At 59.1% G+C, this 23,544-nt stretch overlaps 2 protein-coding genes across 2 annotated transcripts; both read right to left on the reverse strand.

Moving 5' to 3' along the window:
- Positions 1–226: 226 nt before the first annotated feature.
- On the reverse strand, positions 227–7,599 carry PDXP (pyridoxal phosphatase). The gene is made up of 2 exons (XM_054574507.1): positions 7,009–7,599; positions 227–3,284 (listed from the first exon to the last, which is right to left on the reverse strand). Exons 1-2 carry the CDS (start codon positions 7,580–7,582, stop codon positions 2,968–2,970), a joined length of 891 nt encoding a protein of 296 aa, XP_054430482.1. The 5' UTR covers positions 7,583–7,599; the 3' UTR covers positions 227–2,967.
- Positions 7,600–9,639: 2,040 nt separating this feature from the next.
- On the reverse strand, positions 9,640–21,870 carry SH3BP1 (SH3 domain binding protein 1). Its single transcript, XM_054574417.1, has 18 exons — positions 21,656–21,870; positions 20,485–20,527; positions 20,174–20,278; positions 18,950–19,026; positions 18,553–18,664; positions 18,386–18,462; positions 17,736–17,880; positions 17,246–17,314; positions 16,996–17,086; positions 16,404–16,549; positions 15,554–15,665; positions 15,137–15,218; positions 14,968–15,048; positions 14,369–14,485; positions 13,534–13,631; positions 13,071–13,224; positions 11,768–11,862; positions 9,640–9,695 (listed from the first exon to the last, which is right to left on the reverse strand). Exons 1-18 carry the CDS (start codon positions 21,712–21,714, stop codon positions 9,640–9,642), a joined length of 1,719 nt encoding a protein of 572 aa, XP_054430392.1. The 5' UTR covers positions 21,715–21,870.
- Positions 21,871–23,544: the final 1,674 nt, after the last annotated feature.

Genomic DNA, 23,544 nt, shown 5'->3' on the forward strand with positions numbered 1-23,544 from the left:
GAAGCTAAAATGAAATCAAGAGTGGTGGGTGGTACCTTGATGCTAGGCTCAGCTCAGATTTCAGTGTCTGAGCTTGGGCCAGGAGCCTCAAAGCCACTCCCCAAGGGAAAAACTACTCAGGGACAATAGAAAGTACCTCTAAGGTCTTTGGACACTAAGAAAGTAGTCAACATGGTGAGAAGGCAAAACGAGGAACCCACTGAAACCAAGGAGTATAGTGTGAAGATGTTTCATTTTGTGGACCGGTGCATCAATCAACTTCCTGAAATATTAACAATTGGGAATCCAAGTGAGGGGTGTTCTTTGTGCCACTCTTGCACTTTTTCTGTGGGTTTGAAACTTCTCTAAATTAGAAGTTGAGGAGGAAATAACCCCAGGAAGTTCTCTTTTGTGTGTGTGTGTGTGGCTCTGCAGTCACGAAGCTGAGAAATGTGTTGGTCACACCTCGTGATCACAGACTGGCTGCAACAGCTTCTACAGCCAAGGCCAGAAGAGGGAGTCCGTACTCCATGTCCTGCTTTAAAAGTGAGCCAAACATTCCGGAATACCCCCTCTTGTCTTATTGGTCAGAAGTGCATCACAGAAACAAACAAAAAACCAACCCCCCGCCCCCCAAAATAGAAAATGAACAAAGTGCCTCACAAGCCCATGGTTACCCAATCACAGGCTAGGGGCAATCACGCAACCATGATTGGCTTAAACAATCAAGATTCACTACTTGGGACTGGGACGCCCACTCCCTCCAGCTCACAAGCCACCAAGCCCTCCCCTGAAGGAAAGCACGGAAGGGGAGCGGTGGCTACTGGTCTGGAGTGAGGCTGGGGAGACAAGTACTGCCTTCCTCTGGGGTGGGGGACACATGGCTCGGGCTGGTTGACAGCGATGCTCTATCCCCTGGGGCACAGGTTCTGAGATGGATGTGGGACCCAAGCCAAGCCAATGAGTCTGCCCTGGGACACTGGTCGGGTGGGAGGTGCCCACTGCTTGGGACGCAGCACAGCCAGGATACACCTGGAGAGTGCTGACCCCCTCACAGGGGCAGCCGCAAGCCCCTCACACCTTAGCCGGGCTGAGGCGTTTGTCACAGCCCCTAGGTTCCACGAATGCGACCTGCTGATTTTGTCATGACACAGCCAGGCTCAGGCAGGCACCCCTTCTTCCAGAGAAGACAGTCACGCTGGAGAGGGTTCCCCAAGACCTCCAGACCTACCCCTCACTCTCTAAATGAGGAAGCAGGCTGAGCGGGAAGGGACTTGTGCACGTACAAGCGACACACTGGTGACGGCCAGGCCTTCAACAGTCATGTCATCTCCCCACTCAGAATCTGCAGGCCATTCCGGGCTGCCCTGCGGCCAGCTCACAGCGGAGCGCGGCCTCTGCACCAGGTGCTGGGAAGGCAGTGATGCGCGCCTGGCCTGGAGGAGCTCAGGCCCAGCAGGGCGGGCGCGCCGCACCCTAGGCGTGAAGGATGCCCACGGAGGGGCGCTGCAGCATCCCACCTGGGCCTCCAGAGGCTGGGGAACTGTCCCCGGCCCAATTCCAGTCTCTCCTGAGAAGGGGGAGCAGCCCCCTGGGGTCAGCCAACACAAATTCAAACCCTGCCTTACGTGACTGCACTTTGTAGATGTGTGCCCGTGTGAAAGTTCGCATTGCATGTCCAATCTTTATTCCCCAAGTGTCTTCCTAAAGTGGGATGTGGGATGAGCGCCACAAGCTGGCAGGGTTTTCTGAACAGGGTTCTGAAACAAACCACTGCACAGACTCTGTGAGGGGCAACGTGCGCCCGAGTACTGCTGCAGAGAGCACACCCTGGAACTGGGACGGGTTGCTTCATGCAGTGGAAGGTCGTGGTGGGCCAGGGCTGGGGAGACCGGGCTCAGCCAGTGGCTCCTTCTCCCCATGCGCCAGCCATGGACAGACTTCAGCCCACACAGGCAACCCCACTCCCACTTTATTAAGTACGGGAGGGCTAGTTACGACGGGGCGGAGGTGGCAGGGAAGGCCCAGCCCCCACCCCCACCATCACTGGCACACAATGATAAATAAATAGCCAGGTCGGGCACGGGGGAGAAGTGGCACAGCAAACACTGATGGCACAGGGAGGGACACAAACCCCCCATTCTGAGCTGCTGCCACCATCAACACTGGACCGGTACCACAAACGAGGGAGGGCAGGGCTCTCGGCTCCGGTGGCCCCCAGGGCCACTGAGTGGCCCCCTGGATAGCAATCTTGGTGGAGGGGTGTCTTTAGTACATGGACCTTACTTACTGAGAGAAATCTGGACCCTTGGCTCACCCAGTGAGACCCAGATGTCGAGAGGCCACTGTCTCTGACTTCTGTTCTATTCCGGATCTAAGACCAGAGGGTCATCACCTGCTGTCCTGACTGGTCTACCCAGGATCTAGGACATGAAAGGGTCATTGTTACTCAGGCTCCCAGATGGTCCACCCAGGACCCAACATCAGCGAATCACTATGACTTAGCCTTCTGATTGGTCCATTCAGGGCTCAGGACAATAGTGGCTTGGGGCTACCTAGACCTCTGATTGGCCAACAGGAACCCAAGGCCAAGACCTGGGGAGCAGGTAGAGCTCTAGAGGTCCTGGGTGGGGGCCGGGGGAGGGTGAGGGAGTTAAGGGCTTAGGGTTGGGGGGAATCTTCAGTGGGCATTGGGGCCCAGATTTAAACAAGGGGAGGTCGCAGGGCAGGACAAAAGGCCACCTTGGCTGGTCAGGCCAAGGCAAACCAGCGGGGCAAGAGGGGCAGCTTTTGGCACAGCAAAGAGTGCTCAGCCACCCTGGGAAGGGGTAGAAGGGCCCTAAAACCTTCCCTGGGTCCCAGCCCCACCACCGTGCAGGAACTGGGGCCAGAGAGCCAGTGGCACTTAACGCAGCTCCTGGCCCTTCACCTCCGTCTACGGGATCAGGATGGGGAAGGGGTGGGGCTGCGGCTGCAGGTCAGGCGGGCTCAGTCCTCCAGCCCTTCCATTAAGTCCGCGATGCTCTCCACATAGTAATGGGGCACCAGATCCTGCTGGCCGGCTGCCAGGTAGGCCTGGGCCTCCTCCAGGCGGGAGACACCCGTGAGCGTGAGCACGGTGGTCATGCCACAGCGGTGGCCGAAGAGGATGTCGGTCTCCAGGCGGTCGCCCACCATGAGCATGCGGGCAGGGTCCACGCTGAAGTGCTCCGTGATGCACTCGAACATGTAGGGGCTGGGCTTGCCCACCACCAGGGCCTGGCGTCCTGAGGCTGTCTCCACGGCGGCAGCCAGGCTCCCGGTGCCTGCAGGGAGACGGAGACTTGGTCAGAGCGCGGCGCACTGGAGGCAAAAGGCCCGCTTCCAAATCGCACTGGAGCAGTGAGGGGGCCACACTTGCAACCAGACGCCCAAATTCAGACTCCGTCTCCACCTTTCTCAGGCGGGCTGCTTAACCTCTCTGTGTCTGTTTCCCAGTCCCTAACGTGGCACTTATCTCACGGGGGTGTTGTAAGGACTGGATGAGCCGGTGCATGTAACTGGGCCTGGCTCAAGTCAGTCCCGCCTGAGGTTCGCTATTTCACCCCGGCAGCTGCGTGCCCTCGGGTAGCCACTCCACCTGTCCAAGTTCCCTTGGACTCGCTGGAAAAGGAGGATCCACGTAATGCCTGCCTTCAGAGAGGCGCTGTGGGCATTACAGAGGCAAGTGCTTTGGATGCAAGTGTGGTTACTGCTACATGGTTGTGTGCTCCTGGCACTGGAAGCTGGCACAGCCCTTCCGGACGCAGCAGGGCAGAGATATTCGCACCCCCCGCCCAGTCAGCCCCCGCCGGGGCAGTGGTCACAAGAAGAGAATTCAGAACGGAGACAAAAAGCTACATGCTTGAAGATGTCTGTGGCCACAGTAATGACAATACACAAAATTGTGGGCCACGCCCACGTGTTTAACAATAGGACTGTTTAGCCAAGGACAGTTCTGACCTCTGGCCACCTGCCCCACACACTGAGTCCACTATGCTCGTCTCCCAGGCATATCTTTGTTCCAGAATGTTCTGCCTTCACAGTAATGTCCCTGAACAAATGATGACGGCAACGATGACAACGACGACGATGATCATAATTTACTCAGCACGTTCTGAAGTCCAAGGGGCCGCGCTGGGCGCTCACGGAAGCCCACTTCATAGATGAGAAAGCTAACGCTCAGGGATGCTAAGCAACGTGTTCAGGGCCGCACAGTTTAAAAAGTGGCAGATACATGGCATTCGGGTGGGTCTGACCCACTCGTGTGCTGCGCCAGCTGGTACTCGATTGGGAGTGCTGAGTGTTTCGTTTTCAGGAATTCTGTCAGCTGGTGGTTAAACAGAGCCACTATTTAAAGTCCACTGATATAAACTCACAATCAAATAAATTTTGTTTAAAACAAAGGTAATCAATTCTCAAAACTCATCACTTCCTCAAGATGTTAGCATTATCTATACTCTTAAGATGATCCATATATGAACCAATGGCAATACTACATAATGGTGTGCACACATCTTCCCAATTCCACGTTCAGTGACTTCACGTTGGTGGCCTGAATATCTGCCATGGCGGGAGTATTTACACCACGGACAGATGACATAAATCAGGGCTCCCCGAGTGACCATGCACTTGTCAGTACACTGTTGGTCGGGCCCCAAGTGCTCTGGCCTTGTATCTCCCTTCTCACAGCAGTTAAGCCAAAGGCTCGAAGGGTAAAGCGGCCCCAGACGAGGAGGAGGAACCTCCCCGGGGGCACAGGACCAGCGCGGAGCTGGCTCAGAGCAACACGGCTGGGAGGTTCTCCCTGACATCTGGCTTAGAACTCGCCCACTTGTTTTCATGAGAACTGGGTAGGAAAGAAAAGCCATTTGCCCTCCCCCCACTTTGGTGAGAGATTCCTTCTAGGCTAGGAAGGGCTCAGCTGCGCTCCGCCGGGGTCCGTCTCTCAGCTCACCGAAGTTCTCAGCTGTCGGTCCCTTCCTTTCCCACCAGGAAAGAGCCCATCACCCTTGGCCCCTGGCCTGTTTCATCCACTCTGCCTGCTGTATAGTCGGGTTTACTGAGACCCAACTATACATCAAGCGCCATGCTAGGCACCGGGACAGGGCAGTGAACACAACGAAGAGCCCTCTACTCTGGCCTCGCAGGGGAGTCTATGACTGACTTCTGCTCGCAGACCACCATGGCCCCCTTTTCTCAACCTCCTACAACCCAAGATCGTCGCATGTTTTGATGGTGACATATTCCTAAGACAGCAGGCATTTCTATTTGCCAGCTCAAGGGGCTGCCATGTGGTTACAAAGGAAATGCACAGTTAAGGAGCCCTGCAGGGGAGGGAAAATTGGAGTGAGATCTGCGTTATTGCAGGGTTTATGCATAATGGAGGTCTTTATTAATATGTGCACATCCCTCTCAGAGCTGCACCACTCAGAGCACAAACAGGAAGGCAGCGCTGTATTTCTGTATTTGTTAACCCTCTGCCTCCCCCTCTAGGCGGTGGGAATGACCAGCAGGGCCGCAGGCACAGCCGAGTGGGCGCTGAGACGGAAGGGGCAGGTGTGGCCCTGGCCTGGTCTCTCCCTGGCTCTTTCACACCACAGTACCTGGGTCCTGGGGGCCTCTTAACCTGGTGCCTCAACCTGAGCTTTGAGGCCTCCAGGGAGAAACTCACTTTTCACAGCGTGGCCTAAGGAGCCGGGAGCTGCTGCAGCTGGGGGAGCCCCCACCTTGGGTTTAAAACCGAGGCGGAACTGGTCATGCAGCAAGCAGGTAAGCAACGAAGCCCTAGCACTATAGATTCCTGGGCTGGAACTGGTTCTGCCTTGGCCCAAGCCCTGTTCCATCTCTCATCCTGTTCTGCAAGATGTCTCCTTTAGGGAGCCTTCCCAGGTCCCTTAAACTCCAGGCCCTCCCTGCCACTGCATCATAAGACTGTGTTGAATCCTCAATGAATACCACCCTGCCCTGCCAGGATTTGGTACCAATGACTGTCTGGGTCAGTCACCAGCACGGACGGAGTGATGGGAGATCTGTCCCGGCCCTCAGCCTACTGACTGGAGTACTAGCTTGTCCACATACACACACTACTGTCAATTAGCCTCTGCTACCACCTGCTCTTGTCTAACTCGAACCCTGCAAGGTGTAGCAGCCTCCGCCTGCCCCTGCTTCCTCTGCAGGCCTGACTACCCGGATGACAGCAGTGAAGGGTGCCTTGGATGGAGGAGGTAGGGGCTGGGTGGCCACAAGGTCCAAGTTCAGGTGCCTGTACTCTTGGGCAACTAGCTCCCTCTCAGCCTTAGTTCCTTTAACTGAAAAATGGGACAATAACCCTGTCTCCCGAGTAATTAACTAAAAACTAAATAAAAACAGATACCAAGTGTAACATGACAGGGCTCTGGGTACAACCTACATCATTTGAGCATCTAAGCGCATAGATCACTCTCCACAATGACACCGGCACGGTTAGCATTCCCATTTTACCGCCAGCACAGAGATACTCCGAGGTTATGTAACCTAACAAGATTACAGAGCCCTGGAGCTGGAAATGGACTCAGGTCAAACTCCAACCACCTCCTGCGCTCTTGCACACCTGCCTACATGGCATTCCAACTCTCCGTGAGGAAAACGACCCTTCAAGGCTTTGTTCCCAAATCTCCGAACGCACCCCAATAGCGGGAGAGAGAAAATGACAGGAGTCCTTGAGGCTGGTTCAGGAAGGTTAGGGCTGGGATTCGGGGGCCCTGGATTCTGCCTGCAATCCCAAGGGCCACCATGTGCCTCAGTTTCCTTATATGTCGATCGGGGACACCACAGCTGCCCCTCACAGTGTGGCAGCTGCGAGAATGACCAGACTTTGACACAAAAGCACCCTGGGCTTTTGCTGGGTGGTAGTTGAGCTAGCAGTCAACCCTCCTGTTCCCCACCTGTCACCTGGAGACGTCCCTTCCCCGACCTTCACCTCCATGTCGCCCCTGGCCACCTCGCTTACCCAGCCACCCCCGCGCTCACCAGGGGTCCGGCTGCCGTCGCTGAGCGGATGCCACGGGTCGCGGTCGGTGGCCACCAGCAGGCAGTCGGGGTTCCGCAGGTGAGCGCACGCCTCGCTCAGCTTGGAGAAAGAAAAGTGCTCGTCGTAGCCCACGAGCACGGCACGCACGCGCGGGGCCGCGCCCTGGTCTTCTCCGGGGTCCCCGGCCAAGCGCAGCCCCGCAGCGCGCAGCTCGGAGCGTAGCCCCTCGCCGCCCAGCACGAACACTGAGCCCGGCGCGTCCGGCGGCCCGGGCAGACGCTGGCGCAGCAAACGCGCGGCGCACACCGCGGAGCTGAAGACCTGCTCGGCGCACAGCCCCCCGAAGCCGAGGCGCGCGAAGCGGAGAGCCAGCTCTGGCCGCGCGCGCCGGCTGTTGTTGCTTACGAACAACGCCCTCTTGCCAGCACGCGCCAGCCGCTCCACCAGCTCCGGAGCTCCCGGCACGGCGCGCTCGCCGTTCCACAGCACACCGTCGCAGTCGAACAGGACCCCCTGCGCCCGGCCCAGCACGTCGCGCAGGGCCGCGCCACGAAGCCGCTCGCAGCGCGCCATGCAGCCAGCTGGCTGCCCGCACGCTCCCGCCGCTCTGCTTTCTCTCCGCGGGCACGGTGCGCTCGCCCGCGTCCTGCTGCTACGCACCTGCCAATCGGCGCCCAGGAAGGGCCAGGGGGCGGGGTTACGACCTGGCCTGCGGCCAATAGAGGCGAAAATCTCAGAAAAGTGGGAGGCTGCAAGCACTGAAATTGAAGAAAACGGTGGGATCGTGGTTGGTACCAAGGGAGGAGACCAATGAAGATCTCGCTTGGTTCTTCGCTCGGCCTCCCGGTTCTGCTGGGCCAGTTGCGACTGAGTTTTAACTCCGATTAGCCTCTTACAGGGGTGGGAGCCTGCGTGACTGACGTTCTTTTTTTCCAATAGCGAGTTACGAGTAGAAACTGCCGCGCGAATAGCTGCCCTACGTCCCCCAGCCAATCAGAAGCTTAGGAGAGCTAGTTGCTGAGAGAAAAACAGATGCAAACGGATATGGTATCTTTGGGTCAAATCTCCCTGCCCTGTGAACAGTGGACGCTCCAGATCTGAGCGAAGTCCTGAGAGGCATGTGGGTACGATGGGAAGAGAGACGCATCGTGTTCTTGAGCGCTGGGGCCCTTGGCCTGCACCAGCGGTTCTCCACGCTAGCTGTACTGTAGAGTCCCTTGGTGCACTATTATTTTGAGATGTAAAATTTACATACAGTAAGATGTGTGCATATTAAGTGTAACGTTTGATGACTTTTGACAAATGGTTTTCAGAAATACCAATGCGTAGTAGGACCCCAAAGACTCTGCTTTAGTTGTTTTGGGGGTAGCCTGGCATTTTTTTTTTTTTTGGTGTCTTTGTTTATAATTACCGAGGATTCTACTGTGAGGCCAAGGTGGAGAGGCACTGGGCTCGAGGCAGCCTGTCACCAAGAACTGCCGGGAGGGAAGGAGCTAGAGCAGCCAGGGCAGTGATGGGGTGACCCCAGCGCCTGGGCGCCCCCACTTGGAGAGATATGTGTCACATTCCTGAGGTTGTCTGTCAACCTCTGAGAAGGCTCTGAAGACCTGTTGGACTTCCAGGAGCAACTGGAACGCCAAAGAGCCTCCTGTAACCCAGGCTTTAAGCTCAGATACTTTCCATTCTCCGATGTCCTGGCCTTTTCATGGGTGCATAGGTGTTTCCCATGGCTTGGAATGTTCTTCCTTCTTCCATGACTTTGGACAGAACCTGAAAGACCCCCCTTTGGATATCACCGCCTCCAGGAAGCTTTCCTTGATCTCCACCCTCCAGACACACACCACCATTCTGGGTTAGATGGTTTTACCTGAACTGGGCCAATATGAGCTCCCAGTGTCCTGATACTTGATTCTACTGATCAGTTCTGCCTGGCTGTTCCCAGGAGCAACTTGGGTGTAGGGCTGAGACAGGGACCTAGCCCGGCGTCTGGCAGAGCAGGCTCAGGGAAGATTTGCAGACAAATCCATCCTTGCTCCTGGGGGGAGCCTTCCCTAAAAAACACTGTGGACTGGGGACCCGGCATCAAGGGCAGCCATCACTTATAGGGCACTTTTGGGTGCAAGGGTGGTGCTTTGGTATTTACAGGAATGTCTCATTTCATCACCAGAACACTTCCGCAGTGGAAGTTGTTATTGGTTTCCCAGATGAGGAAACCAGAATACCAAGAAATTAAGTAAATTGCCCAGGATGAGAGGCCCAGGCCCAGGCTCTGGAATCAGTCAGACCTGGGTCCTAATCCCAGGTCCATGCTTCACTCACCGTGTGACCTTGGCAGGTCACGTTCTCAGCCTCAGTCTGCTCACCTGTAAGAGGTCATGGGATTTGCTTTCCAGGGAGAGGATTTAATGGAAATCATGCACAGAAAAGCACAGTGTTTGGCCTAGAACATTTAAAAACTTCAGCTGTTACCATTTCAGACAGGAAGAAGAAAAAAAGAGGCAAGGAGTAGGTAATTTTTCCCCCTTTATTTTGAGTACAGAAAATAAAGCTATCTTTTGGGCAGCTGCTCCAGTTTTGTCCAAAATAATTTATTTACCTGCCTTACAAAAAATATGCTGGCAAGAGAAAAATCAAAGTCCTGTAGGAGCAGGCAAACTCTCCTTCCTTGTGGTGTCTCCCCTGGGACCTTGCCAGAGAGTAGGGGGTCGGCTGAGCACCCAAGCCCGGGCTGAACCCGAGGTGAAAAGGACTGGAAGTGGAGAACTGTCCTGAGTCCTCCTTGCCATGGGGGCCGACCCAGCGGGCACCAAGGCACTTGGAGGCGAAGGCTGTGGCCAAAGGGGTGAGGGCTATGTCCTGGGAGGACAGGGTGGGAGGGAGTGGCCACTGAGGGCTGTCAGGAAGGAGCCACCAGCTCAGTCGGTCTCTGAGGCAAGGCTCCTGGGCCGAGGCTGAGGGGGCATAGTTGCGGGAGTGGGGGTCCTGCCTGGAGCCTCAGGGGCCCCCCCGTCGTCTGTGGCCGCCCCCAGGTCTGCCTGCTCAGGCACACTCACACAGGCTGGGCTGGGGGAGGCGGGACCTGGGGAGGTCTGGCTGGGGGAGGCTGGTGAACGCAGGCTCTGGCGCCGGGCAGGCTGAGGGGGATTGGGGGGCAGTGGGGGTGGCACTGTGGGGGCCCGGAGGTTGCTGCCAACCAGACGGCGGGGCAGGGCCCGGGGGGCTACCGGGCTGCCAGAGCCAGGGGGCAGGGGTGGGGCTGGAGAGGAGGGGCGGTTGCTGGAGACCTGGGGCGGCGGCATGGTGGGCCGGGCTGGCGCCGGGCGTTTGGCTGTAGGGGAAGGAAAGGGGCAGTGAGGTGTCTGTATAGCCTGTGGCAGGTCCACGCAGCCCGACCCCACCTTAGGACCTTTGCACTGCCGTTCCTTCGGCCAGGAGGGCAGTGTCCGCGGCTGGCTCCTCATCACTCAAGCCTCTCTACGTGCCCCTTCACCCCCTCAGCTGGTGTACTCCCCTGCCCCGTCACATCTTCCAGTTCTATTTTCTTCATAGGACTCTGCCCTCTGAAAAGGTCTTGCCAGTTTTTTTGTTTGTTTGTTTTTGTTTTTGCTTGAATATCGCGTGTCTCCCCCACTAGAATGTGAATTATGTGCGGCTATCTTTCAAGCAAGCAGCGGGCTAGCGCAGGGCTGGGCACGGAGCAGGTGTTCACATACTCCTGTCAGATAAAGAAATGCTACCCATTCCCCCTGACACCTGGGTCTTTCTCACTTCCTTTCAGAAGCCTGAAGAACTGCCCCACCCCTGCTCGGAGGTCCCACCACACAACTCTGATGTCCAGAGGCAGTCGAAGAGCTGGGAGGGGCTACAAGGTCTGGACTCTGGTCCTAGCTCTGCGTCCTCCCTTTGGGGGATTTGCGCAAATCATTTGCCCCCTGGGGCCTCAGTTTCCTCATCAGTAAAATGGGATGAACTTCCTAGGGCTGACGTGAGGACCAGCTCAGGTGATGCTGTGATAGTCCTTCAAACTGTGCTCAAGTGAGCAAATGTCTCACTTGCCCTGCATCCGGGAGAGGTGACTAGACGCCCGCCTCCGGCGGGAAGGTTCCTGAGCAACCTGCCAGCTCCTGCTGGTCTGGAGGTTCCTGCAGCTGCTCCATGGGCTCCAGGCTCTACACTGTACACCCACGTGGAAAACTCCAGAGCCTCCTGGGCTGGGCAAGGCCTCCCAAGGGTCTTGGTCACTCAGGGAGACTTTGCACCCAAACCCTCGGCCTTCTCATCTACCTGGCTTTTGCGCGACTCAGTGAGTGCTCCGAAAGGCTCTGAAGGGGGCCCGGGCCTGCTCCCACTCCCACCCCCAGCACCACAGCCTCCCTGCTCATTGCCCTTCGAAGGCTCTGTCCTCCCTCTCTGCTCTGTGATCATGGGGCTTCTTGAGGAACTAACGCCCACTGTCCCCCACGCTCACACTGGCCAGCCCTTACAAGGCAGCCTGAGCCAAGCAGCAGCATTTAATTCTCTAAACAGCCCTACAAGGTAGGTGCAGTCACTGTCTGCAGAGGGGGTAGCTGAGGCAAGGAGGTGAAGTCATCTGCCCAATGTCACAGAGCTGGACTCTGAACCCAGAGTGTTGGGCTGCGGACCTGGCTCTTAGCCACATGGATCCCTGGCCCCCCCTGGATGCCTGAACACGCGAGGTGGTCTGGGTTGCCCACCCACGCCCACCCCGCCCCCCTCGTCCTCCCACAGCTAACTTACTCTTCCGAGCCATGTCCTCTGCTGGGGCTGCTGCCTCTGGGGGGCTCCTGCTGGCCTTCGGGGAGGCCGGTCTGGGGGGCACCTCGGACTCTGTCCTGTGAGGGAGGGTCAGGGTCAGGGTCAAGCTTGGCCATCTCCTGGATGTCTCCTGGAATCTTGGGGAGACTCCCAACCAACTGAGTTTGGGTCCTCCACCTTGTGGCTGGGCCTGGGATCTGTCCCCAGGCTGCTGTCCTGACCCCAAAACACTTCGGCATCGGCTAGGGTTTGCAGCCACTGTGCCCCGGCTGCTGTGTGAGGCTGAGACAGTGTCCGTGGTCCCCGATGGGGCCAGGACTGGCGGTAGAAAGCGGGGCCTCCCCTCGGCCTCAGCTCTCCATCTCCTTGTGATCTTTATGGGATGTTCCGGCCACTACAAGCCAGAGAGTGGACAAGAAACAGAGGGACTGCCCTGGCTGACTAGCTGAGTTGGTTAGAGCATCTCCTGATACACCACGGTTGTGCATTTGATCCCTGGTCAAACACATACAAGGGACAACCAATGAATGCATGAATGAGCAGAACAAAATGGTATTTCTCTCTCTCTCATCAATAAATAAAAAAAGAGGAAGAGGCAGAAGCAGAGGCGGAGGCCTCCTGGCTTCCCCCAGGTCTCTGCTCAGTTGGCTTCTCCTCAGAAGGCCTTTCCTGGCCCCACAGCTAAAGCTGTCCCCCCTCAGTCCCCTGTTCTGCCCTGTTCTCTTTTGCAGCACGCGCCCCTGCCTGGCGTCACATGCCCCTGCCTGGCATCATGCTGGCCTGTCTTTGGGGTGCTTGTTGACTCTCTCCCCGCCCCTGCAACACAGTCTCATCTCATCAAAAGGGTGGCATTTGTCTGTCTTGCTCATCTGAGGAAATTCATGGGGGGGCCCCAGCAGCCTGTGACAACCAAACACCTACTTGGTATGGCGGCGACATAGCACACGCAGCCTCTCCAGATGTCAAAGATCAAAGACATGCTGGAAGGTCTTTACAAATTCCCGAATAACCAGCTCTCTAGTTTCCCTACGTCTTCAGAGCCCGAAACAGTGCCTGGCACATAGCAGGTGCTCAGTACACAGCCATACACGGAAGAGGAAACACATCAGAGGCTGAGAGGAATACTACCTCAGGGCCTCCACCCCGCCCGCTCCAAACTGGGAAACCTGGTATCTGGGAAGAAAATAAAATCCTGACATTTCCTAACATGCTGTTGGAAGCCCTGAGAAACGGTGCCTCAGGTTGGGCATCTTGGGGCCTGGACAGGGGCCACTCAATTCCTTACCTTTCCTTGGTAGCCACTGAGGCCGGGGCCGGGGCTGGGGCAGTGGCTGGAGCGGGCACGGCCATGGTCGGAAGCTCCTCGGAGGTCGGCCTGTCGCCGACCTTGTCCTGGGGGGCCAGGGCTGAGAACAGGCCTGACACGTTGAAGTTGACGTCTGCGGATGGAAGGGAGCAGGTCTTGCTCTCAGGGTCTCTGCCAGCCTCCCGGCTCGGGCAGCGCCGGGGCCGCCTTCCCTTTTCCCTGACACGGTCTGGGCCATGTTGCACCTTCCCACTCCCACGGGAGCCTCACAACAATCCCACGAGGCGGGGAGGAGCATCCCCACTTTCCAGGGGAGACGCTGATGCTCAGAGTGGAGAAGCTACCTCCTCCGGGCCTTGCGGGGAGGGCAGGGGGCTGCGGGGACTGAGGCCGGCTTGGAGGGCCCCGTGGCAGGCGCCCAGGGCAGGGGCAGGAGCTTCACCTCCAGGGAAGAGGGTGTCCGTGCTTTGTATCAGAGCCTCCACCACTCCCACCACCTGGATGGATGACACTGAGGCTGCATCCAGCTGGGCCTGGTCCCTGGGACAAAAGGGAATGAAAGTGAGTCACCGCTGAGCAAAGTCTTACCGGCCCCGACTCCATCCGGCTCTGTGCTGGCCCCTGGGAACTCAAGGATCAATCAGTCACATCAAGTCCCTGTTCTCAAAGGTGCATAGACACCGTGGACGGCAAACACATCATCGCTCACACACTGAATTTTCCCCTTCCTTCGCGCACGACAGGCATCACCTGTGCGTCATGGCGCCTTTCCTCCCAGGTCTGGGTCCAGGCAGCCTCTACCAGGCAACTGCACTCAGCAAATGAGTAACATCCTCTTGCCATCCACGGCCAGGTGAATAGCGATGACCCCTGACATATGACCTCACTTCACAGTTTATAAAGCATGCTTCCGTTCCTGCTCTCGTTTAATGCCCAAAGCAAAACTCCTCAGACTGTGTCTAATTTCTGATTTATGGACGAGGAAATGGAGGTTGAGAGAGTGACTTTGCCAGGCTCAGCGCTGGAAGGTGGAGGAGGGGCTCGAGCCAGGCCTTGGGCCCCCAGCCTTCCGAGCGCCCCGTTACCGCCATTACTCAGAATGCAATCCGCAAAGCCCCGTGGGGTCCGTGACCCCTTGGGGCCGCCCTTCACGGCAGCCTGGAGAATAGGAGCTGCTCAACCCATTCCAAGGAAGAGGAAACCGAGGCCCAGGAGAAAGATAAAGAGCAGATGGTTGGGTTGGGACGGCCACCTTACCCCCATCCATGTCCCCTCACCCTTCTTTTTCAGGGGGCCACAGCAGGTTGGGCCCCAGGACGATGGCGATGTTGCTGGGCGTCATCTTGTTCACCTCTTGCTCCTCAGCCAGACGTGCTAGGAACTTCATCAGGTACCTGGGGAGGTGGGAGGTGGGCTGGGCCAAAGGCGGGGCATCGGGCTGCAAACATGCATCAACGCCCCCCTACCACCCTGAGACCCAAGACTTTCCTAGCTTGGGGTTTCCAAAGGGTGGCCAAGACAGTGCACAGGCCAGTTAAAAGAACTGTAATAGTTAGCCCTGGCTGGTGTTGCTCCATGGACAGAGCACCAGCCTGTGAACCAAAGGGTCGCCGGCACATGCCTGGGGTGCGGGCCAGGTCCCCAATAGGGGGCGTGAGAGATGTAACCATGCATTGATGTTTCTCTCCCTGTCTCTTTCCCTCCCTTCTCCTCTCTAAAAATAAATGAATAAAATCTTTAAAATAAAAATATGTCTAGCACATCCAAGTTCCGTTTTCAGGAATATTGCTTAGGACAAGGAGGCAGGACTCAAACCCAGACCCCAGAGTCCCGCAGGGCCTGGCCTCGAGGAGGCCGGGGCTGGCCTGGGGCGCACCTGAGGTTATTGAAGTTCTCCTGGGGCAGGCGGCCGCATGCCTCTTGGAGGGCCTCCAGCCGGGCTCCGGGCTCCTTCAAGCTGGGGAGGCAGACAGACCTGGTGAGCGGGCCCATGGGGGCACCTCTGCGGCCTCCTCTCACCCAGGACCCTCCACCCCCAGCCTCACCTGGCTGCCCTCATCCAATCGTCGTAGAGGTCAAAGGTCATCAGGGGCTCCGGCAGCTCCCGCAGGTAGGACTTGAGGGCACCTGAGGCAGTGGTGTGAGCTCAGATGCAGCCCAGGCCGCCACCTGCACCCCAGTACCCAGCTCTCTCCATCAGTCAGGAGCCTCTGGCCCTTGTTCACACTAACATGTCTAGGCCTACCATTCCTGGGCTGTGGGCCCTTTAGAAAAAATGATGAAGGCCAGCGATCTTGTTCTCAGAAAAGCATACATACATTCATCACAACCCCCACGCTAAGGACCCCTACGTCTCCTCAGCAGATTATCAGGCCTTAAACCAAACCCGTGGGATCGTCTCAGGCAGCTGTGGTGCAGAGATACGGGGGCGGCCCCCGCCCAGGGCCCCGTGGAGCAGGCACCTGCCACGGCGTGGGGGTCAGAGCAGAACTCCTGCAGACTGCGGGGGTCCGAGGCCATCGTCTGCTTGAGGCGCTTCAGCACCGAGGCCCCAGCGGCAAGACGGAAGAGGCCCTGGGGTATGAGACGGACCAGGTGGGGTCGCGGAGGGGTGGGTGGGACAGGACACCTGGCCGGGAGGCCCTGCCTCACTCATGGCTTGGGACAAGCGGCTGGCCCTCACTGGGCCTGCGTCCCCACTGGTCTGGCAGATAGAGTGGACACCAGTGTCCATGGGTCCTCTCAGCTCACAAGGTCTTGGATTCTCAGCAAAGAGGGTATCTGGGGGGGCTGAGGAAAGTCGTGGGGAGACGTGTGGGTTGGGAGTGGAAGGCAGAAAGGAGGCCCCGTGGGACTGCGGAGAAGCCTCCATCTTTGAGTACTTCCGTCTCCTAAGGGTCTGTCCTTGGGACAGGAGCCGATGGACTAGCAACACTGAGGCGCAAAGGGCAGCGGGGGGCAGCGCGAGCAGTGACTGCGCCTGCGTGCCTGGCTCCACAGCCACCTTCTCATGTGGCATGGGGTATGTCCGCCTCTTGACCTTCGTCCCCCTCCTTGCAAAATGGAGCCACTGAGGGCTCCCTCCAAAGGATCCCGGGATAATTAAATTCCTCAGTGCCAAGGGTTTACAGCGCAGTGCCTGCCCACAGGAGCATCACTAAGTGGGGAGTTGGCATCACTTCCGCAATAGGAGGCCATGCCTCCCCCACAACCTGTGCTCTAAGGGTGGGCCTATGGGCACAGGCAGCACGGGGGAGGTCTGGGAGACTGAGGGCCCCATGCTCCCTCCCCTCCTGCCCCTGAGTGCCCCACCTCCTCCTTCACGCCCTCAGAAAGCAGCATCAGGACGCAGGCCTCGATGGGCAGGGCGATGTCCCGGCCCAGCTCTTGCAGGTGAACTCCCAGGGACACCCCATACACCCTGGAGAAGGGGGCGGCCGTCATCGAGGGGGAGGGGTCTGCAGGGACGAGACAGGTCAGCGGCCCAGGGTCCTCCCACCCGCAGCAGCCAGGGGTACCCCCCAGACACCCTCAAGGGACCACTGCTTTGGCCAAGGGCACCACTCCCACCTAACCACCCATGCCTCGCACCCTGAAATCATCCAACATGTCTCTCCAATCTGCCCACTTGCACGGCTTCTGCCCTAGTTCAGGCCACCATCACCTCCCTTCTGCCTCCTAACAGGTGTCCTGGCTCCAGACCTGATGCCCTGCCCCCTTCCCCGTCCCATCCTCCACGTTGCAGCCAGAGCGATCTCTGTACCACGGATTTAATCAACGCCCCTGCTGCTCAGAACTCGTCTGTGGCTCGCTACTGCCTTTCAGGATGGAGTGCCAGCTCCTAAACATGCCTAAGCGCGTGGGGGGTCCCGAAAGTGGGGTCGGGGCCCATCTGTGTCCCCACCTGCTTGGCTGTGGTTCTCCCTCAGCTCAGCCAGGGCCGTGTCCAGCGAGCTCAGAGACTTGCGATGGTAGTCGGCCTGAATCTCCATGAGCTGGGGGGACAAGGGAGCACCCCCGGGGAAAGTGAGGGAAGCTGTTCTCCCTCAGGGTCTGCAAGAGCAGACCCCTCCCGCCCACCGTCTCAGAGAGACCCTCGGGCTCTGCTGTGCTGCCCTGGGTGCTGGGTGGCTGCGGCCCTGCCTTGGACTCACGTTTATGAAGTAGTTGGCGTATGTGTCCTCCTTGGTGGCAAAGTGGTACAGGTCGGCCAAATACTCATCCTTGGGGATGGGGGCGGAGAGGGGGCTTATGTCAGCGAGGCTGGGGCCTAGAGGGTGAGCTGAGGCCCAGAGGGGTCTCAGCCTGCTCTCCTCTCTCTGCCAAGGTTTGCACTCGGGGACAGCCTGCAGGAAACCCCTTGAACTCTTGAGGGGCTTCCACAGCTCCGAGTCCTCACGTCCATGGCCTCACATCCCTTGCACTGTGCCTTGTGTTACGCACCATTCATCACTCGCCCTCCATTCACTCGCTTAGTGAATACACCAAGGCCCCGGTGATCCCGGGCTCTGCTGCTTCCTACCTGTGTGACCTCGAGCAAGTCCCACCACCCCTGTGAGCTTCAGTTTCCTTATCTGTGAAACGAGAACAGTGCCCACCTCTGCCACCTCCCACATATCCGGGCAACCCCAAGTGCCTCCTCACCTTGCACTGCTCCACCTTCCTCTTCAGCTCCTCCTCCTCCTCCTTCAGTGTCTCCACTTTGTTGGCTGCAGTGGTGTGGCTGTAACCGCCAGGGCCTCCGCCCCCGCCCTGACCGCAGCCTGAGTTCTTAGCTGCCTGGCTGAGCCTGGGGAGGATCCCAAGGTAGAGTGGTCACTGTCCCCATTGCATGTCCAAAGTCAGGTGCCCCCTCCATATGCCTGACCACACAGGATTCTGGGAGTTATGGATGCAAATCTTTGACCACACAGGATTCTGGGATTTATAGAGGTACATCCCGGAGCTCGGCAGGGGCTTGGGCCATGAGTGCTTGGGGGCGCCACCTGGTGGTAGACTTGGTAGTCACAACCACCCAACTCCAGAGTAGAGGGTGGGAGGATTTTTTTAAGGCTATCTTGGGCTTTGGGGGTCACCCCCAGCTGACATAACCATGTGCACACACATGCACAGAGGAACCCTCACATGTACCCTCACCATATGTGTCCCTAAGGACCAGGCATGTGCACAAGTACACATTCTGTACCCAGTGGGCCCTGCAGTGCCCTCCTAGTGTGGGAAGGGCCTAGAGGCTCTCTGGCCACCTCTGTGGGCTGACCCAGGCATGGACCTCACTCAGACGCTGGGGCTCCCACCTGCTCTTGAGGGTATTCCAGTCGGACACCAGCTTCTGCAGGCTTTTCTTGTGCTTGAGGATGGCTGGCAGCTCCTCCTAGGGGCAGGCATGGGGTGCAAGGGGGTGAGTGGGCTGGGGAGGTGGGAGCTAGGGACTGCGGAAACTGGGGACAGCGGGTAGGGTCACCTCACTCAGCCTGTTGAGAGGCTGCAGGACGTCCTTCTCCAAGTTCATCTCAAACTCGGCCAGGATGCGAGCCAGCTGGTTTTGAATGGCACAGCTCATCTCCAAGGCCTTCCTGTGGACACAGAGCCCAGTGGGCCCAGCTGCGACAGCCCCTCCCCCACTCTGGAAAGGCTGGGCTGGCCCCCTCCCTCCCCATTGCCTTCTGCCCCGTCTGTTGCTCCTTCATCCTCGCCGGGCCCAACGCCCTCCCAGGCCCGGCTGCCCTCACGGACCTGGTCACTGGCCCCAGCCTGGCCCGCCTTCCACTGGGGCTGCCCTCCCTGCCCCGGACCCCCTTCCAGGCCAGGCCCCTCCTTGGCCTCCCCAGGGGAAGGCTGAGGCCCCCGCCCGCACTCACCCCATGCTGGAGTCAGGGTCCAGCTCCTTGAAGCTCTCGGCCATCGTGGTGGACAGAGCCATGAGGGGCAGCTTCTTCTGCAGGGAGGGGCAGGGCCAGCTGTGAGCAGGAGCACCTGAGCGCGCCTGCGGGGCCTCCCCCCACCGCTCAGGGTGTGTCCTTGGGGGGCAGAACCCCTCCAGGGCACGGGGCGCAGACAGGGGAGGGGAGCCCAGGAGGGCCACTGTCACAGGCGAGAGTGTGGGCAGGATGACACGGCATGGTGTGGTGACCTCTTCCTGGGACCATGAAAAGGGCTCCTGTCCCTCTGGGGCCCCCTTTCCCGCTCCCAGATGCCATGTGATTGGTGGGGGAAGGAACGACCAAATGCCATCATACACCGGAAAACTAAGAACAGAAGGCACGGAGTTTGCCAAGGTCACACAGTTGGGAGGAAAATGGGGGAGCTACGAGTAGGCCTCCAAGTGGCACCACACACCCTCCCCCCACCCCCGCCGGCCCCAGGGCACATGTGGCTGATACAACCACTGTGAAGCTCAAGCCCTCCCAGCTGCTGTGCTCCCCCTCTCCCCCGGAGCTCTGGCCACACTGAATTGTTGACTGACCCAAAATATGCCCAACGCGTCCCCACCTAGAGTTACAGAGAGCGCCAGCTTTGGTCAGATGGATCAGGGTTCACATCTCAGTTTTGCCACTTCACTAGCTTGTGTGACCTTGAGTGAATCACTTTACCTCTGTAAGCCTTCACTTCCTCATCTGTACAAGTGCTAATAAAGGCACCCCCTCCTAGCACCGTCGTCAGCATCGAGTGAGGCAATGCACTGACACATCTTAGCAACAGACCAGCAGGACATAAACCCTGCCTGCAGACTGATGCCAGTATCACTCAAAATCCAGCTCAGATGCCACTTCCTTGGAGAAGCCCTCACAGACTGCCCCAGTTGAGAGGGCCTGCTCCGTTCTGATTGGACAGAGACGTTCAGGTGCAGTCAGGGGCCTGGTCTTGGCTCAGGGGATTGGTACAGAGAGGGGGTGGGGTCAAGAGGAGGATGGGGAAGACAGAGGGCCTCCTGAGTAGGGTGTCTGGGTGCTTTGGGACAGAACAGCCTTTACCAGCTTGGGGCCAGAGGTTCAGACTGGAAGGCAGACCCAGTTCCAACCTCATTTCCCATTGGACAGAGGTGTCCTGCCCTGACCCCCCTCTTCCCTGGGACGCCCACTCACCACCCGCTTGTCCATATCGGCCCCGCTCTGGCCCTGCAGACAGGCCTGCAGTCGCTTGTGGACATTGTGGGCCGCACGCTTGGCTGGCTCCAGCCGCTGCTCCACCTGGGAGGGGTCATGGGGGTTATGGATCCCAGGAGGTGGTTGTCGCCCCGCCCACTGCCCTTTCTCTTCCCCCCCTCCTGGGGACCCTATGGCCAACAGCTTGGGGAATGACTCAGCTGAGGCCCCCAACTGGCATCCCCGCCCGGCCCTCTGCTGACAGCCTGCATGGACCTGCCTTGCCACCCACGGCTGGCCCAGGCATGTACCTGCTGGAGGTCCTCACCCAGGAACTCGGCAGTCTCCGGGGTGCTGCGAGGGGGATGAGGTGGAGGGGGGAGAGCTTCTGCTGAGCTGGCCCAGGTTAGGAAACCCCACCCCCGCCAAAAGTGTGCCTGGACCCCAGGTGCTCCCAGTACCCCTCCCAATTGGGGCCCGCCCTGGGTGGCCCGCCTGCCTCATCCCAGTCAGAGCACATTCCATGGGGATGGCAGTAGGATACATGGCTTTTCCTTCTCCACCCAGGGCTGAGTCCCAAGAGAGGGTGGATGAAACCAAAGGGGAGGCTGGGGGGTGGGCACCCCGGGGCCCAGCCTCTCTCTTCTGCTGACCTGAGGAGAGAAGGCCTGGGCTGGCCCCAAGAAAGGGAAGTGTGTGAGCTTAGACTCGGGCTGTCAGTCACACAGGACTCTGGACTGTAGTGGTGAATAGGCCCTGGGCCCCTGCCCATGAACACGTGGGGACACGGGCACAGAGCAAGATAGCCTGACTGCCCTGGCCCGCAAAGGCGTCTGTTTCAGCATGAGATCAGAACCAGGTCTCCCCAGGGCCCAGAGATGGGAAACTCCCAACGCAGGGGGAAGAGGAGAAGAGGCGGCTGGGGGAGCTCCCCAAACTTCCGGCCTCCACTGCACCAGCTCAGGGGCTAAGGGTGGGAACAGGGAGGCTTGGGGATGTTTCTACCTGAGACTGAGAAAGCAGAAGCAAGACAGAGAAGCTGCCTCTGGGCTTGGGGGAGTGGGGCACACAACGAGCCGGGAACAGGCCCCTCCCACCAGGCCAGGACCCAGTCTCCTCTCCTCCCCCAAGATCTGGGGCCCTGACCTTCCCCCCCCAAGTCCTCCCAGACAACCAGAGATGGTTAACTGTCCCCATTGTACAGAGGGAACAAGTGAGGCCAGGGAGGAGCGTTCAGCATCCTTGGTTCTCCCTGCACCCCACTCCAATCAGGGATGGCGGGTGCCCCTTCCCCCAAGAGCCAGCGCCTTTCCTCCTGCTCTGGCAGGGAGGCGAGGGGTGGCCTTCAGCGGGAAGAGCGGTAGGACTCTGGTTAGTCAGAGGGTGGCTGTCCAGCTGTCTCCAGCCTCCCCCCTTCCTCCACCTTCCCTCGGGTCCTGCGGGGGTGAGCGTGGGGCTGGAAGGAACGGAGTGGACACTCACCGTCCTAAGCTGCCCGTCTGGGCCAGCTGCCGCATGCGATGCAGCTGCCTCTTCATCATCTTGGGAGCGGGCTGGCGGCTGCGGGGTCACGGCGGGGGTCGAGGGCCGGCAGCCCCCGGCCCAGCCTGCCTCTGCCCACAGCGCTCTCGCCGGGGCTGGGTGGGCGGCGCTCTCCGCTTCCTGGGCCAGCGCGCTCCCGCTAGCGCTCGCTCCCGCCGCCCCGCTCGCGGCTCCGCCCCCGGCCCCCAGGTCACTCCTCTCTCCAAGTTTGGGTTCTCGCTCTCCCCGTCTTCCGGGCTCCCCTCGGCCCTGGCCGGCCCGGAGAGTGTAGGTCCGCCAGCCGCCCGGCGGTCCACAGGTGGTGCTCGCGGCTCCTCCCCGGCCGCCTCGCCCAGCCGCGGTGGCGGGAAGCAGGTAAGCCCGCTCCTGCCACCGCGCCTGCCCCAGGTTCCTGCCCCACCCATCGGCCTGCCCGACCTGAGTATAAATAACCTTTGCAACCCTCTCAAAAGGGACAGAGGGCTCCGTGCTTAAGAGACAGAGGCCGAGGACAAGCCTTCCTGACCCGTACTGCCGCATCTGGGTCCGCAAAAGGCTGCTGCCCTGGACCCTCCAGACCCCCGCCCCGCCCCCTTGGCCTGCTCCCTGCTGGACGATCGGCTGTAGGCTTTGGCTTTCTGGGGCCATTCTGCTGTGCGTCCTTGGACAACTCCCTGGCACTCTGGCCTTATCTCTAATGGCCTGATGGGCCGGCTGCCCCGGCCCTGTCTGACCCACAGAGCACACGAGATGCCTCTGCCCGCTCCTCAGCATCCATGCTCCTGCTCCGTCACCGCTTTGCAAGGGCTGTCGCGCCCTCCAGCCACAGCGCACACCCCGAGAGCAGCTTCCTGACACCCTGCTCTCCCCCAGCCCCAGCCCCAGCCCCAGCCCCGGCAGTTTCCTGGCATCTGTAAAGCCCCTTCTCCCGGTAAACCTCCTCAGTCCCTGCCCTTCCTTCGTGTAAGTCAGTGATGTGGGTGCTGCTCTGTCCCTCCAGACTCAGTAGTAGTTATGTCTTTGGTTTTCCTCACAAAACTAGACTTGGGCATACAGCAGGCGCTCCGTAACTACTAGTTAATACACGATGAGAGCCTTTGGGAGACAGTGGGCTCTCCTTGCTCTGAGCACCGGTGCCCCTTAGGTGTCCAGAGCTGCAGGGATTGGCAAGAGGGAGGGGCAGAGGGTAGGGCCCTGCCCCAGACACTAGGCTCTGGTTTGCTGGGGTTTCAGTTCAGTCGGAGGATTGCTTGAGCACCTACCGTGTGAGTGGGCAGGCTGGGCACTTCTCCGGGGCAGGACCTCGCCCTGGGCACCTCAGTGTTCCTGTGCTCAGCATGGGGCCTGGCTCACAGTGGGCACTTGCTGGACTCTCCATTCCCCAGAGGGAGAGCCAGGCAGGCCCCAGAGGGGTGGGGAGGGGTGGAGAACAAAACCCCCAGCTGCTTGGACCAGAGGCTCCCACCTGGGTCAGAAGCTGGGAGGCTCCTGATCAAAGGCTCAGGCCAGGATGAGGAGACCCCAGGCAAGATTCCCTTGCCCACCTCCCTTCCCCCAACTGGGAGGCTCCTGGAGAGGATTCTAGAAAGAGGGTGGGGCTTGAAGAATGCCTCCGTGGAGGGAGACACCAGAGTCCGGGGTAGACCTGGCTTCTTAGAATGTGGGGGTTGCAGTGCCTGGGTTCTAGTATCGTCCCCTGCACTTTCCTCGCTGGCCAGAACCCAGAAGCTTAGCGTGGCTCAGTTTCCCCTGTTCCTGCCACGGGGATGACTTATTGTGTGCAGAATTAGGAAACTGGAGACTCCCAAGCCAGCAGCTTGACACCAGGTTACCACCGTCCTGCCATCTGG

This window comes from Pteronotus mesoamericanus, unplaced genomic scaffold (assembly GCF_021234165.1).
Source record: "Pteronotus mesoamericanus isolate MK-2021 breed Mesoamerican mustached bat unplaced genomic scaffold, CSHL_Meso_final contig_263, whole genome shotgun sequence".
Lineage (NCBI taxonomy): Eukaryota > Metazoa > Chordata > Mammalia > Chiroptera > Mormoopidae > Pteronotus > Pteronotus mesoamericanus.

Excerpts from the sequence above, each read along its gene's own strand:
- SH3BP1 (XM_054574417.1), bottom strand. The coding sequence starts at position 21,714 with ATGATGAAGAGGCAGCTGCATCGCATGCGGCAGCTGGCCCAGACGGGC. Across the intron at positions 14,486-14,967 it reads GAGAACTTCAATAACCTCAG|GTACCTGATGAAGTTCCTAG; the intron begins GTGCGCCCCAGG and ends CCACCTCCCCAG. Across the intron at positions 13,225-13,533 it reads GGACACCCTCTTCCCTGGAG|ACGTCAACTTCAACGTGTCA; the intron begins GTGAAGCTCCTG and ends TTCCATCCGCAG.
- PDXP (XM_054574507.1), bottom strand. The coding sequence starts at position 7,582 with ATGGCGCGCTGCGAGCGGCTTCGTGGCGCGGCCCTGCGCGACGTGCTG. Across the intron at positions 3,285-7,008 it reads CGACGGCAGCCGGACCCCTG|GCACCGGGAGCCTGGCTGCC; the intron begins GTGAGCGCGGGG and ends GTCTCCCTGCAG.